Source organism: Mus caroli, chromosome 17 (genome assembly GCF_900094665.2).
Source record: "Mus caroli chromosome 17, CAROLI_EIJ_v1.1, whole genome shotgun sequence".
NCBI classification, from domain to species: domain Eukaryota; kingdom Metazoa; phylum Chordata; class Mammalia; order Rodentia; family Muridae; genus Mus; species Mus caroli.
The window spans coordinates 5,287,487-5,302,086 of NC_034586.1; the positions used below are offsets into that span (position 1 = coordinate 5,287,487).

Below are 14,600 nucleotides of genomic sequence, written 5' to 3' on the forward strand. Positions count from 1 at the left end.
AAATCGCCTAAAATCAGGCATTGTTAACAAATCCTCCACCTATCATGAGATCTCAAAGGCACCTGCCAGATCACTTCAGATAAGCAACGGGGTTTATACCTGGGAAACGGTTTACTGCTATCCTCACACAGCCAAGCAGAACAGTCTCCTTAAGAGTACTTATTTTTAGCCAGGTGCAGTGGTGCACACCTTTAACCCCAGCATCCCAGAAGCACAGGTGGGTGGATTTCTTGAGTCCGAGGCCAGCCTGGACTACAGAGTGAGTTCCACGACAGCCAGGGGTATGTAGAGGGATCCTGCCTCAAGGGAAAATCGAATGTTTCATTTTAGTGGCGTGAAACAAGAAAAAGAAAGGAAAATGAAGCTTGGAATGCAGATATTCAAGCAAATTGAGACTCATGAAGGAGCAGAGACTTCCAGCCTTTGTAACTCACTAAAGACAGGTACGTGCCTCAGATGAGCATAAAGGTCTTCCTGGAGCCGCTAAGGTAGGATTTCTATAAAGGCAGCAATTGCAGGGCCAGATGGATGGCCAGATAGGCACAGCCTTGTTGATGTAGCTGAATGAGCTCCGGGACAACATACTTTTTGACCTACATCTCTGTTTCTGGTCCTTGTCTCTGTTCCACTCACTCTTTATAATGAAGTGACTTGATGGAGTGTTGTTTCTGTTGCAGGCAGGGAGAGGAATGTGAAAAGACCATGTGATAAATTGTGCTTTTTCCGCCAGATTCTGCACCCATGCTGAGACTGCTCGGCTTGCAGGCCTATTTGTGCTTCTGCCTGACACACACTGGACTCCATCTCTCAACGCATCTCTCTAGGCTTCAGTGCACACTATGGGCCTATTTGTATCCATGGATCTAGATTGTGCTGTAAGAAATATGGCAAGTGATATAGTCCTTTGCCTGGCCCCTACCCCATCTGCATGGCTAATGGGTGAACTCCTATGCCAACTGCTCCAGGCCCGGTCTCATCTATGTGACCCTTGGCAGTACTCCTATGCTAACTGCCCCATGACTTAGTAGGCCTTTGGAAGCTACAGCAGATGAACCATGAGATAGCAGAAATAAGTCCTGGGTCTCTGAGTAATGTTGTAGAGTAGATGCCCCACAGTGACCTACATGGCATAGTAGAAGGAAATGTTGGCTGTGCCAAGCCATTGAGTTTTGGGGGTAGCTTTAGTTGTGGAATGTAGAGTAGCCCCACTTTATACTATTCCAGAATTCTAAATAAAAAGGAGACCACCAAAACAGCTAAATTACTCAAAAGATAAAACAGGAAGGGTAGTGATTTGAGAAGCTTAGAATCTTTTGGCTCATTTCCAAGGCAGAAAGAATATTTACTGGTTTTGGTTAAAAAGAAGAGAAGAAAAAAAAAAAAAAACGATGATTTGTTTGTTTGTTTGGTGAATTGCTCTAATTTTCCAGTGTGATTTTAGGAATCATATTGATTTCATCCCTTGTATCTATCTACCTGGGAGACCATCATTTAAAAGCCAGAAAACAATTTTTTTTAAAATTTTATACACTGTGTTTAACATCCTCACTGACTGTCTGAAACCCAGGCTTCTTCATCTCTGTGGGCCTCAGGATTAACTCAGCATCCCAAAAGGACCAGAAACATCTGTCCCATGCTGCACAGCTGTGCGCAAAGACACTTAGGACCCTGGTGGACTGTGGAGACTGGATGTGATGGTTGGTCTTCCTTGCAATACGGGTTTTTCCTCCAGGGGTGACATGACCATCCTATTGCCATTTTGGAGTAGTGAGTCCTTGGCTCATGGTAACCTTGGCAACTGAGTGAACAGGCTAATGCAGTGATAGTCTTGGTCTACGTTAGTGATAGAAGAGCTACTGAATTCTCTATACAGGGTGAAGCAGAAGGCCATAGGATTCCAGCTCCCATTCCCTCCGACTCTCCACTATGGGCAAGTAGCAATGGTAGATTCTCCTATGTTCAGGAAGCAGGTTTATTGAAGGAAGAGCTCTATAACAGATCTTCCTTGAGGTTGTCTTCCATGATAGGGTTGATTCATAAAGAATGGCTGCTTGCGGGTAACCCATGTTTCTCTAAATAACCCCCCACCACCACCACCCATACTCAGTACACAACCCCAATAGATTCATTGGTTCACAAGGTCAGACTTCAATGGACTCTTTCCTTTGGCCTGTCGTCTGTGCTCTATCGTGAACAGATGTAGGCTTGCATCTCCCCAGGAAAAGTTCATACCACAATCTTCATGTCACTTTGTGGGGTGGGGACTGAGAAACACATTGATGTGAATGTTTCTAGAGAGGATGAAGGGGGAGGAAGGGCTTTGAAAGCAGGCTCCCTAATAAAAGGGGGCTGGGTACCTGGAAGGACTGAAAGTCTGTAGGACTCTACATGCCTGTAATATCACAGTCATGCTCCCCTCTGCTCTCCGGCTGCTATGACAATGAACCCACTCACTCCACCATGCCCTGCCCTGACTAACTGAAAACAAGACGCTTGTTTTGTTATAACAAAATTGAGATCAATGAAAGTCAAACAGTTTCAAACACACCATTCTGCAGAAGGGACACCAGCACAGAGATAAGGCAAAAGGGCTGCTGTGGCATTTTGGTGTGAGATGGAGGTTTTAAAAGTCCCTGATTGTAAGAAGTGCCTGCCCTCTTTTCCCCAGACACTGGCACTTTGGGGAATTACAATCCCTGAGCCTTTCCAGCAAAGCCCCTTCCTGAATCCTTAGCCTGTTAGTTCAAGGCTCAGTCTTAGCTAATGACTGTTCTGGAGCTTCAGGTTGACCTGTCTTCTAAGGGAGGGCTCAGCCACACAGGCGACTTCTTGCAGCTTTCTACCTCCAAGAGCTCTGAGACTGGCAGGGGAAAAAAGGGCCTCGAACCTCCCGCTTATCTGTGACTCCATGATGAGCTCTGAGCGTACCTCAGTCTGAAAATGGGCCAGAGCGCTCATTTCTTATAGGGCTGACAATTCTGAAACTCAGAGAGAAATAAATCCTTCCTCAAGTGGCTTCTGATGGGTAATTTGTCATTGTGATTAGAAGTCTGAATGTACAAGCTATATGCAAAGTGACCCGGGACCAGAAAAGCAAAAGGCAACCACACAAGATAGCAACCCCAATCCGAATACACTTGTTAATCATGGCAATGTCCAGGGCATGCCATTGGGAAGGTAGGAGATGTTCCAATGGAACCCAGGGGCACGAGAAACCTGCACTGTTCCGGCTCAGGATGAATGAGTTAGGGTTGATGCTCATAGCTCACAGCCTTCACCACATGAGCTCTAAAAAAAATCAGCCCCAAATCGGAAGCTCCACTGACGTAATGAGTGTTCAGTCTTGAGAGTACACTGAGAAGATCCATTGACATTTCAAAGCAGTTCCCAGAATGCAATGTTAATAACTGGTACAACAGACACTTCAAAAAGCGCTATGCAGCTTCCCTGAAAGCCCCTATTTTTATGTAAAATTGTGTCACATGTTCTGGAAATAGGCTGTTTGGCCTGTGTTTGAGAACCTCATTTTTAACTCTGGTAACACTTACTGTGCTGGCTTGCACAGGGAGCTAGCAGACCTGGGAGGGAGCCTTTGCACCATTGCTGAATGGCCTCTCATTCACATTCATGTTGCCTATAGTATTCTGTTGCCTGGTGCATTCCCTGAAAGCCCATCATCAGTCGCTTGTCTTCAAGTGTGGTCTGGGCATGGGAAGCTCTAAAGAACCACGTGGCTGAGATGGGCATCTGAGTTTGCAAATTGGTACTAGTAAGAAGCTAGGCGTTGGAAGGGCAGCAGCATGCATGGACTTAGGCACCACATACACAGGGCTAGAGTCTCAGCCACATTAGCTTCCAGTGTGACAGAAATCACAGGACCTGCAATGGGTTAAGCTTGGCTGTCTACATGACTGCCTCCATTATCAGCATGGAAGCAAAGAAGGACCTGGTGTGTCCATTGATGGTGTTTACAGAAAGGTTTGACTAAGGCGTGAAGACCTAGTCTATGGGTTGGGGACCTCAATACAAAGGAGAGAGAAAGCTGTATCATTAATGTTCACCACTCTCAGTTTCCTGATTACAGGGGTAAGGTGACCAGTTGCCTCAAGGGACGGCCTCCATGCCTTCTCACCCTGGTGGACTGTCCCCTCAAATTGTGAACCCTAAGTAAACATTTCATTCCTTAAGTTGCTATCATCAGGTATTTTGACATAGCAACAGAAAATGTTAACTACACTGCACCCTAGCAGGGTGACATCCGAAAATGTTTCAGCCAATAGGAGAACCACTGAGCTAATTTAAATAACCAGTGTGCCAGTGAATTGTCTCTAATGCCAGCCAAGTTAATGAGCAGAAAGAGAAAATAGCAATACTAAGGATTCAGGTGACACTGTCCTTAACGAAGTTCCCTTGATGGAGTGTGTAGTCTACCTTTGATGGGGTGGTGCCGGAGGAACCATTACACTGGGTGTGAGAGCTTAAAATCAAGCAGGTAGAATTTGCAAAGGGCGTCTTGCTTGAGCAGCTGATTTTCGAGAAATGAGAAAACATCTAGCGGCACCCGAGTCTCTTTCACACAATGTGGGAAAACACGCACATCAAATAGCATCAAAGTCAAGGTTTATTTTTTTTTTTAAGTGAACATAATCCACAGTCACAGATGCTGCCTCTTAAGCGAGTTAAGCCTTTCCGAGGAGGTGGTTTTGGAGAGACTTGTGGGAACATGCATGGAACACTGCTAAGGAGACAAAGTCTGCAGCATTTGACTGGGCCGTGCAGGGCGCAGGGCTTACTCCTAGCCAAGTGACAGGAGTCCTGCTGTGGGCTCTCTGGCTTGTGGTTATCTGCCTCACTCTTTCTCAATAGTGAGATAGGCAATTATGAGGCTTATTGTTTCTTGTTAAATGTGATAGGGAAGACGTGCCAGGGCGGGGCAGGAGGGGAGTTCTCCAAATGAAGACATTTTCCACATAGAAAACAAGTTTCTGAGTCCCATGCTTAAATCACTGATGGGGTGAGGGTAGCTCTCATAGGCATTTATGACAATATGAAAGAAGAAAAAACGGGGAGGGAATTTGGAGCTCTTTAATGAGCACCTCACTCACCATTTACACAAGATGACAAGCTCCAAGGTTCACAGCTCCGAGCCCTCCACCTCATTGGCATACTTAGTTAAAATTGAAATTAGGTAATTTTCACGCAGGCATTTAGAACACAATTGGAGCCTATATAACAGAGCTCAGTGCGGTAGCTTAGCCGGGCAGAGCTTTCCTCTGTGCAATTCTTCGACACCTGTGACCAAGAGTTAGCTAAAGCAAGGCTAATCTAAATGCATTCTTATAAATATATATTAAAAAACAGCAGTGATCTAACTTTGCACATTGCTGCTGTGATGGAATAGGGTCATTGGCATCATGCTATGTCAAAAACATCTCATAAAATGCATTCACTCAACCCGCCTCTCAGTTTACAAATAACAGAGAAAAAGAGATAAATATAGAAACACGAAAAAAGGTGAAATTAGGAAAAAGCAAAACCACAGGATACTCTCACTTCTCAAATACGCAGTTAGAAAACTTCCCCTCCCTCTCTGGGGTGGTGGAAAGAGTCTGTCTGTATCTTCTGGGAGGGGACATGGGAAATGGAAATAAATAAACATATGTTCTACCTTCGACCTGTTGGCACAGCAACCCCTCAACCTTACAAGGAATTGATTTCAGGGATATTCTGAGAGCAGTAGAAAAGTCTGTGTCCACACGGGCCAGCTAGTCAGAACAATGTTTGTAATAAAAAAAAGAAAGAAAACCAAGTGTCCTGCAATAGAGAGAATGAGAGTGTATGCACACAACAGAATTCGGTGAGGTCACATTTGAGGAATGGAGGGAGTATATCTTGTTCAGGAGTAATCGCTATGACATAGCGATGCCTACCATTGAGGAGAAAGACGAGGGTCTGAAGAAAGTGGCCATGGATGATGGCTGTTACTAAGTAAGAGGGATTATTGTTATTGTTGTTATTATTTTTATTAAGGGGAGAAATGAACACCAGTTGCAATATGGGTGATTTTTCAATAACAATTCCATAATCCTGAATAGGAATGGAAGAAGCCCATGTAAACAAATACTGTAATTTGTATTTTAAAAAGGGATGTTTTCTGGCTCCTGTTCCACACCCCAGCTCAGCTAAGATAAGAAGGAGCCCAGGGGAAAGGAGCTCCGCAGATAACGGCTCTGACTCTGCCGGCCAAACGCAATCTCACTTGTGGGAAGCAGAGCTGCCACAGAAATGGCGGTTCCAGTCATCAGGGAGGCAGGAGTGGGGTGGGGGGAGTCCTAAGACGCACACACCACCTGTTGCACCACACAAAGAGAAGAAGGTCCGTGGGGGTCACACACTAATTTTGTTCTTTGCTTTTTGTATGTCCACACTTTTCTGCAACTAAAGTCTGGCATTTAAGAAACATGCAAAGACAAACTCTAAATATATCTCAAGTTAGGAGAAAAGTCTTAAAACGGGTACTTAGAACCATTTCCTCAGACGGTGATTTCGTGAGGGAAATGATTTACCAATACGAAATGACTTCAGAAATGATGCCAGGGTCAGTGAGATGATAACTCATTAGATAAAGGCACTTGGAATCCCTGTAACCCACATGGTAGAGGGAGAGAAATCACCTCCTCAAACTGCCCTCTGACCTCCATGTGGGCATTGTGGCACATGCGCACTGCTTGCCCCCTCCCCAAGTATATGAAACTGGAAATCCACAAATGATTCTCTGGGGTTTGGTGCTTTTGTTAAAAAAATATGAAAACATGGCCTGTTTCAGTGAGTCTTAATCCATGTATTGATGCACATATATGTGAACTAGGATAAAATGTCATTTCATCATAGGCAGATAAAAAAAACAGTTGAAAAATAAACAGTGTGACTTAACAGACTCAACACTGTAATTAGTCTTTTGTGTTTGGATCTGTGTCATTTAGAGGCATATGCCTGTTTTCTGTGCTTCTAACTAAAGCCTAAAAAAGAATTGACCACAGAGTCAAGGGTTCCAGAGTATATATAGAATGTCACAAATGTCTACTCACAATATTCCAATCAGTGAGGAACATCTAATCTCACTACAGTCATTATAATATATGTGCAGTGATCCAGGGGAATCATCCATGCTAAATACACAAAAACCTCAAAATGCACCAGTGACTTAATAAAAAAAGACAACTATCCAAGAAAATGATAGAAACATATTAACATTACTCCAAATATGGCAATGAGTAACATTTGACACAAAAATAACAAAGGTGTCAATAAATTTGGAATTTGCCAAAATTATTGGTAAACCGATAAACTTCAGAAGGGGATAAATTTTAATAATAGATCATAAAATATGTTTACATATCTTTTAAACATTTATTTCTTATTATTAATTCTTGTCATGTATGCTTGTGTATGCATGTGTGTGCCATGGCTGAGTGCATACAGGTCAGAGGATAACTTGAAATAGGTTCTTTCCTTCCATTACAGGTTCTGGAATGGAAGTCAAATGAGGGTTCACTACTGGACCATCTCTCCCTGACAAGAAGCCTACGGTTTGACAACAAAATGACAAATAATCTATTTTAAAAATGAGCAAAAGACTGAAAAGACTTTGTGATGAATGTTTAGACAAGAAGCACATGGAAGATACTCAACATCCAGTCCACTGGAGAACGGTCATTCTACAGGAACATCTGGATGAAACTGCTCTGTGTCCAGGGTAGCAAGTCCAGATTTCGTCATCCAAACCCACCGCCACACTTTGTATCTTGGATGAATAGCAATCAAGTTTATTTTCAAAGCCTTTAAGCAGGGCACACAGATTCTAGTGGGACACAGTTCCCAGGAGTTTTGTGTCTTCGGCGATTTAACCACAAGTGTGTCTTACTAGGCAATGACCATATTTAGATTTTCAACTCCAGAGCCAGGAGAGAGCATATGCTAAACAGTTTGCATCAGCAACTCTTCTGGGACTGATTAATATTAAGAGGTAGGAAAGAAGAAAGGGCTTTTCTTACCCACACATGGCAGGGAGTAGCCAAGTTGAGCATCGTGGACAAACTGCCGATCGTTGAGTCTTGTGACACAATACAAGTGGAAACAGTCCAAACAGATCACGTGGCGGTGGTTACACTGGAAGACCAAGACCGGGCTCCTGCATAGACAAAGAAGAAGCTTCGATGGGACTTCCAGGGTGGAGATATGTCTGTAATAAAGGAGGTTCCTTTGCGCATGCGCTGTGCCAATACTGGGGCTGTGCAACCTTGAACTCATCCTTTCCAAGGCCATACCTTAAACATCGGAGGCACTCCAGGAGCTGTATAGAACATTAATTATGCTACCTTATATTTAAAGCCAATAGGTTTATCAGTCATTTGTTTAAACATGAGATTAAAATCATCTTTTAGAGGTCTGCCCTGATTCCCAATTATACTGTTCACTCAGAATAACTAGGAGACAGCCTTAGTATCTACAAGTCCCTGACTACACACTGACCACACAGCATGCATACATTGTTCCTCCTTATCCACTGCACCCTCTGTGCGGTGGATACTGTCTATATATTACACTGATGTTCCCACAGAAGCAGGCCATTTACAGTGCCTCTTGAACTTAATTATAATAATACATAACACCACAGGTTTCCAAAGTCAAAAGGAAAATGGCCATTGTCCCAAAGAAGCTATGCCAATAGCCAGTCCTGTTACCTCAACATATGAAAACGAGGAATTTAGAAGCAAGAGATTAGCCAATGGAATTTTTTTTTCTGTCTTAAGAATTTTGTCTGTTCTATAACCATCATTTTATAAAAACACCAATTTCTCAATTTGTGGTTATAAGATTCTTAATAAATCAATATATACTTTTAGGGATACACACACACACACACACACACACACCAGAGTGTTGGAGTACCTTATGTAGTGCTAAGAATGAGAAATGCACCCCCCTCCCATGGGCTAATGTATTTGAATACTTGGTCCCAGTTGGTACCACTGTCTGGGGAAGGTTATTGAACCTTTAGGAGGGAGAACCTTGCTGGAGGAAATATGTCACTGTGGGTGTGGCCTTTGAGAATCTTTAGCTATGACCCACTTCATGGTCTCTATCTTACTCTTCCTAACAAGTAGACAAAAATGTGATAAGCTGGCTTTCTGCTCCTGCTTCCCCTCCTTGCCTTCTCTGTTATGATGGACTCTGTCCCTGCAGAACTGCAAGCCAAATAAACTCTGTTATCCCTGTCTTGTTCTTGGTCACGGTATTCTATCACAGCGAAACAGAAGCAGCTAATATGCTTATAAGAAAATACATCTCATGAAGAATCACATCATTTTGCTGGCAAATGAACCACGTGTGCTTCTGTGGAGAAGAGGACAAATTGATTATATTAATCTGCGATTCTTCCCAATTCAATAGTGAAACTACCTTGTGGTCAATTTAGATAAGCCTGTTCATTGCCTAGGCAAGGGCACAATACAACTATGTCCATTCATTCCCAGTTTTCAGCAGTTATAAGATATTTTTTTTTAAAACAGCCCCTTTCCTAGGGGGGAAAAATCAAGATTAAATATGAGCATTGTAGCAGATAATTTCTTAACAACTACAAGGTTTAAATAATTCTGTTATCTCACCTATTTCAAAGCAGCGCCTAACACAGAAAGTGGAAAAACATCCCCTGGTGTGTTAAAACCACTCAAGCGTCCCTGAACGCAGCTGGGTGTGCTGATGAACATCCTCCTTCGTGAGCACCCCTCAGTCCCCTTCAGGGGTTTGATTCTTACTTCTGCATCCTTAGTTAACTGCTCTGAACCTTCAACCCCTTCCCTTCCAGAGACTCTCCCTGTGACGACTATAAAATATAGCACTTTCTTATCTCTAACTTTGCCTACTGTGCACACATGCACACACACTAATTGTGATCTAGGTAGCAGCTATGTTTTACCATCATCTGTACAGATAAGCCATGAGAAAGATGCTCTCAACTGATTGTGGCGATGTTAAGGCAGACCAGTGCTCAGACTGCCAACCCGCTATCATCACAAGCGAACACTGGTGAGACCTTTAGAATGTGTAAATTTTCCTGTAGATAATGAGTTTAAGAGGAGTGCTTACAGGTGACCCGAGAAAGCAAATAACAATCTGTAAAATCAAACCAATCCACCCATGCTTTGCCATCCCAGAGTCTTGGCAACAGGATCTTCCTAACATTAAAAAAATCTTTATGTATATATGTGTGTACCTGAACATATGGGTGTGTACCACATTCCTGAAGGAACTTGAGAAGGTCAGAAGAGGGCATTGGATCCTGAGTATTGCATTATACATGGTTCAATGCTGGGAACCGAGCCTTGGTCCTCTAAAGAGCTGTAAGCGCTCTTAACTGCTGAACTGTCTCTCTGGCCCTGGAGGATGTTGGTTCTTTCTGAGGGAGAGTTTGCTCAGGTTGTGTAGGCAGAGTGTATTTACCACATTTATTGTTTCTCCTTCAGTGACAATGTAGTCCACAGACATAGAGGCCATCTACACAATCCACATAACATGTATTGCTCTTCATTAATGACATTATGGTATTGAAAGCAGATTAACAAGAGATGGAAAGCATACAGGAAGCCATTACGCGAGACAAACTCTACAAAAAATCAGTGCCCCCGACACACATTATAGAAGGTTTTAGAGGCCCAAGGCTAGGTCTTGAAAGGACATACCATCCAACCCGAGGTCAAAGGTATACTAGTGCCCTATACCACTGTAATCTCACAGAAGGAAGCAGCAGGGTGTGGTGAAGCTGAGGGAGACATGTTCTTCTAGGAACATAGGAAGAATCCTTAAATAGTACAAGAGCCATGTATGCCACTTGAATTGAGACAGGGGTGGAAGGGAAATTTGCCACTGTAGTTAATCCTAATTACCAAGAAGGGGCTCCTGCCAGGTATGGGGCTGGGAAGAAGCGTCCCAGTGTCAGAAAGCCCTCTGGTTGCTGGTGAAAGTTATGGCATAGTGCTGACCTCTAGTGTGAATGGCAAGTAGAGAGTAGTGGCAGTCAGAGTTCCATGAGCGCAGGCACCAGGATGTGAAGCCTGAGGGGATGCTCATCATAGCAGCTAGTGTTAGACAGCTTGCACTGTTATACAAACTGCAGACTTCAGATGGGGCCTTAGAGAACATCTGTGTGAATAAAAATGGGAGCAGACAATGAGAAGTGAAGGGGTCATACCCTAAGAAACACAGATGAAGCCAGCACCGGACATGAGGACCATTTATCTCTCTTGAAGTTCAAGCCACCAAGTGGGCAACAGGGTGTGAAGGGCAAGCATGCAGCAGGAGGAGAAAGCACAAGCGCTTACATTGGTTCTCTTGGCTATCCAAACTGCAAGAAGTCAAGGTGATAGAAGAGTCATTGCAGAATTTTCATTGTCTATTGTACACACTCAATTAGTATAAATGAGCAGACATGGAGATAATGTAAGATACAGACACATAAATGTACATGTTGTGATACATACTTATTAAGGCAGTTAACTGGATCTGTTGGACACACATCTATCATCTATCTGTCTATCTATCTGTCTATCTGTCTATCTATCTATCTATCTATCTATCTATCTATCTATCTATCTGTCATCTCTCTAATCTATCTGTCTATAGACATAGATGATATAGATACATATCCACACATAGACGTTATACAAATACAATTGCATTTCACAAAGAATTACCATCAAGTTGAATTTCCTTATAAGGTTATGAAGTACTATTGCTGATCTTAATAAAAGACACTGCAGGTTGTGGTGGTTTGAAGGAGAATGGCCCCCATTGGCTCATATGTTTGAATGCTTGGTTCCCAGTTGGTAGAACTCTTTTGGAAAGTGGGGAGGTGTGGCCTTGTGGGAGTATGTGCAGTACGGAGGGCGGGCTTTGAGTGAGCTTTCTCTGCTTCCTGTTTGCAGTTCCTGGTATCATGTCTTTGCTCTGCCACTGTCAATGCCAACCCTCTGCAACCATAATCCCAACTAAAGGCTCCTTTCTATAAGTTGCCTTGGTCATGGTGATAAAGTAAGGAGAAGAGATGGAAGGGAGGAAGACAGTGCAAACTTTGTACAGGTCATGGGATGATTCATGTTCTCTTGACTGTGCCACTCACTGAAGGTTTTCCTGAGTTCTGTATGTTCATTTCTCCTTAAAGTTCATATACTCAGTCACTGTCCCTAAAGGCAGCACATTAGGAGGCAAGGTTTGGAGAAGGTGCTAGGTCCTAGAGACCTCATGAATGGGATCAGTACAGTTGTGAAGGGAACCTCACAGAGTTCCCTCCTCATTCCTTCCTCTGTGCAGGGACAGAGTAGCTCTGTCTAGGCCAGTAAGCACATCCTCAACAGACACCAATACTTCTAGGACCTGGATCTAGGACCTCTAGGATGTTAAGAAATAAATGCCTATTTTCTCATTAACTACATGGTTTCTAGTCTTTGACAGTCCAAACAGATGAAGAAAGTTTCTGACATGTGAGGGGAGTTATGGGTTTTTTTTTTCAAGACAGGGTTTCTCTGTGTAGCCTTGGCTGTCCTGGCACTCACTCTGTAGACCAGGCTGGCCTCGAACTTAGAAATTCACCTGCCTCTGCCTCCCAAGTGCTGGGATTAAAGGTGTGTGCCACCATGCCCGGCTGGAAGTTATATTTTAATGAGTGTAAATTTGGAGAAAGTTTGGAAAGAGAGAAGCTGAAAGCATTGAGGTCTTCTTGGGGGTAATTTTCAGAACTCTGACCTGAATTTCTAAGGAGTTGGATTAAGCAATGAAACCAAAAAGATGGATGCTAGTCACATCTAGTGAGTCCTGTGGGACTTATTTCCCATAGGTCTTTTGTTCCTCCTGATGTTCTTCTGTGCCCTTTGATCAAATTATATACAAATGTCACTTGATCAATCTAGAAATGATTTTACCCCACTGAGCCAGGTTACAGAGCAGTTAATTAAAGGTTAAATAAAGTTCTCAATCTTATGTAAAAATAATTGCAAACATGTTATTTGACATTACTGAAGAGTTATTTTGCAAGTGAAGATTCCTTGTTCTGCTAAAGGAGGGATGTGCAGGCCATTTATTCACACACTATTCAGCACAACTGAAGGAGATTCCGCAAAACTAAATCTACAGCAAGCCATTCCATGTGTTGGCCATAGCAGGCTATTGTTTTCATCCAAGTTTTAAACACAAGAGAGACTGGATTAAATTGTATATATTACTGGATAAATATAATTTTGTTCAGTGTATAGTCATGGCTGGCATCTTGACTATAATTTCACATGGTTCCCAGGGTAACCATCATCTGGCTAAGTCTTCTAAAATTTCTGACCCGTGGAAATTGTACAAGACTAGATCCACGCTGTTTTTTAGCCAATAAGCTGTGGTGTGTGTTTATTTCTTTTACCCAGAAATATCCAAGTACTATAGACTCAGTGGAAGAGGAAGCCATGCTGAATAGGTCTCACAGGAAGGTATAGAAGGTATTAGAGAGTAAGTAGTACTGCATGGAGGATCAGACATCGCATACCCGGACCAGCAAAAGCTTTTGTGGTAAAGGGCAGAGAGTAAGGATCCAGAAGCACTGAGCAGGTGGCATTACTTGTCTCTCCATTTGCCCCACGCAGAGTGCAGTTACATACAAAACTATATATGCTCATATGTAGTATACGGAATCTATAGCATAATCACCTGAAAAGCACAGCCAATTAGAATAAAAAATAAAAACATGTAAGTATGGAATCCTCAAGAAAGTTCAATTATACAAACTTTTCTGACTTGTGGGAGAGAATCTTTTCATTTAGCTGGCACGTGACCCTTGAAAAGGCATGTGCTGTTTCTATGGTATGTTTCGTTTGGACAGCAGGCACATACATGTTATGCCCCAGTTAGCAATCCTTCATGTCTCTCGGCAAACTCTCAGCTCATGAAGAACTCCTGGGAATTCTGTAAAGTATTCGATTTGAAAAAAACAATTAGAGGAGAGAAAAAGCATTGCCCCTAAATAACTGGATTCATCCTCTTAACTATCATCTTAAATCCCTGTTAGTTCGAATTGGCTTCTAAAGCAACAAACAACGGGGACATCAGGGGTCTAAGGCAGCTCAGTTAAGTTTCTGGATCTGGCAAAATCACCTACTAACTGCCAAAATGTGCTGCCACTGACAAAGAAATCTTCACCCCCGTGCCAGTGCACCAAAAAGCTGGAGATGTCCTGTAGGCACACATGTGTCACAGGAGTTCATTATTTGAGTTAGCCAAGTGAGCAGTCCTCAACACTGGAGAGCCCCTGATCCAAATGCTAATTGATAGAACCAGCTTTCAGAAATTAAAATAAGCTTCAACAGTTAAATGGCCTTCAAAATTCCTTCCAGCAGCCAAATTACGAAGCCCAGAGAAAGTTCCTTTGCCCGTTCGTCTGCTTGGAATCAGAGTCTTATGAAGTCCCTGACCTACCTAGTCTAGTTTGCTGTGTGTGCACAACACACTAACACACACACACACGTGCACACACACACACACACACACACACACACACACACACA

The 14,600-nt window shown here is 43.0% G+C and overlaps 1 protein-coding gene across 3 annotated transcripts in view; it reads right to left on the minus strand.

The window, feature by feature from the left end:
• The window catches only part of Prkn (parkin RBR E3 ubiquitin protein ligase), a 1,182,118-nt gene that overhangs the window by 401,582 nt on the left and 765,936 nt on the right, over positions 1–14,600 (minus strand). For all 3 annotated transcript variants that reach the window (XM_021186390.2, XM_029471043.1, XM_021186389.2), the window contains one exon: positions 8,055–8,191. In XM_021186390.2, the coding sequence (XP_021042049.1) occupies positions 8,055–8,191 (137 nt within the window). The remainder of the gene's footprint in view (positions 1–8,054; positions 8,192–14,600) is intronic.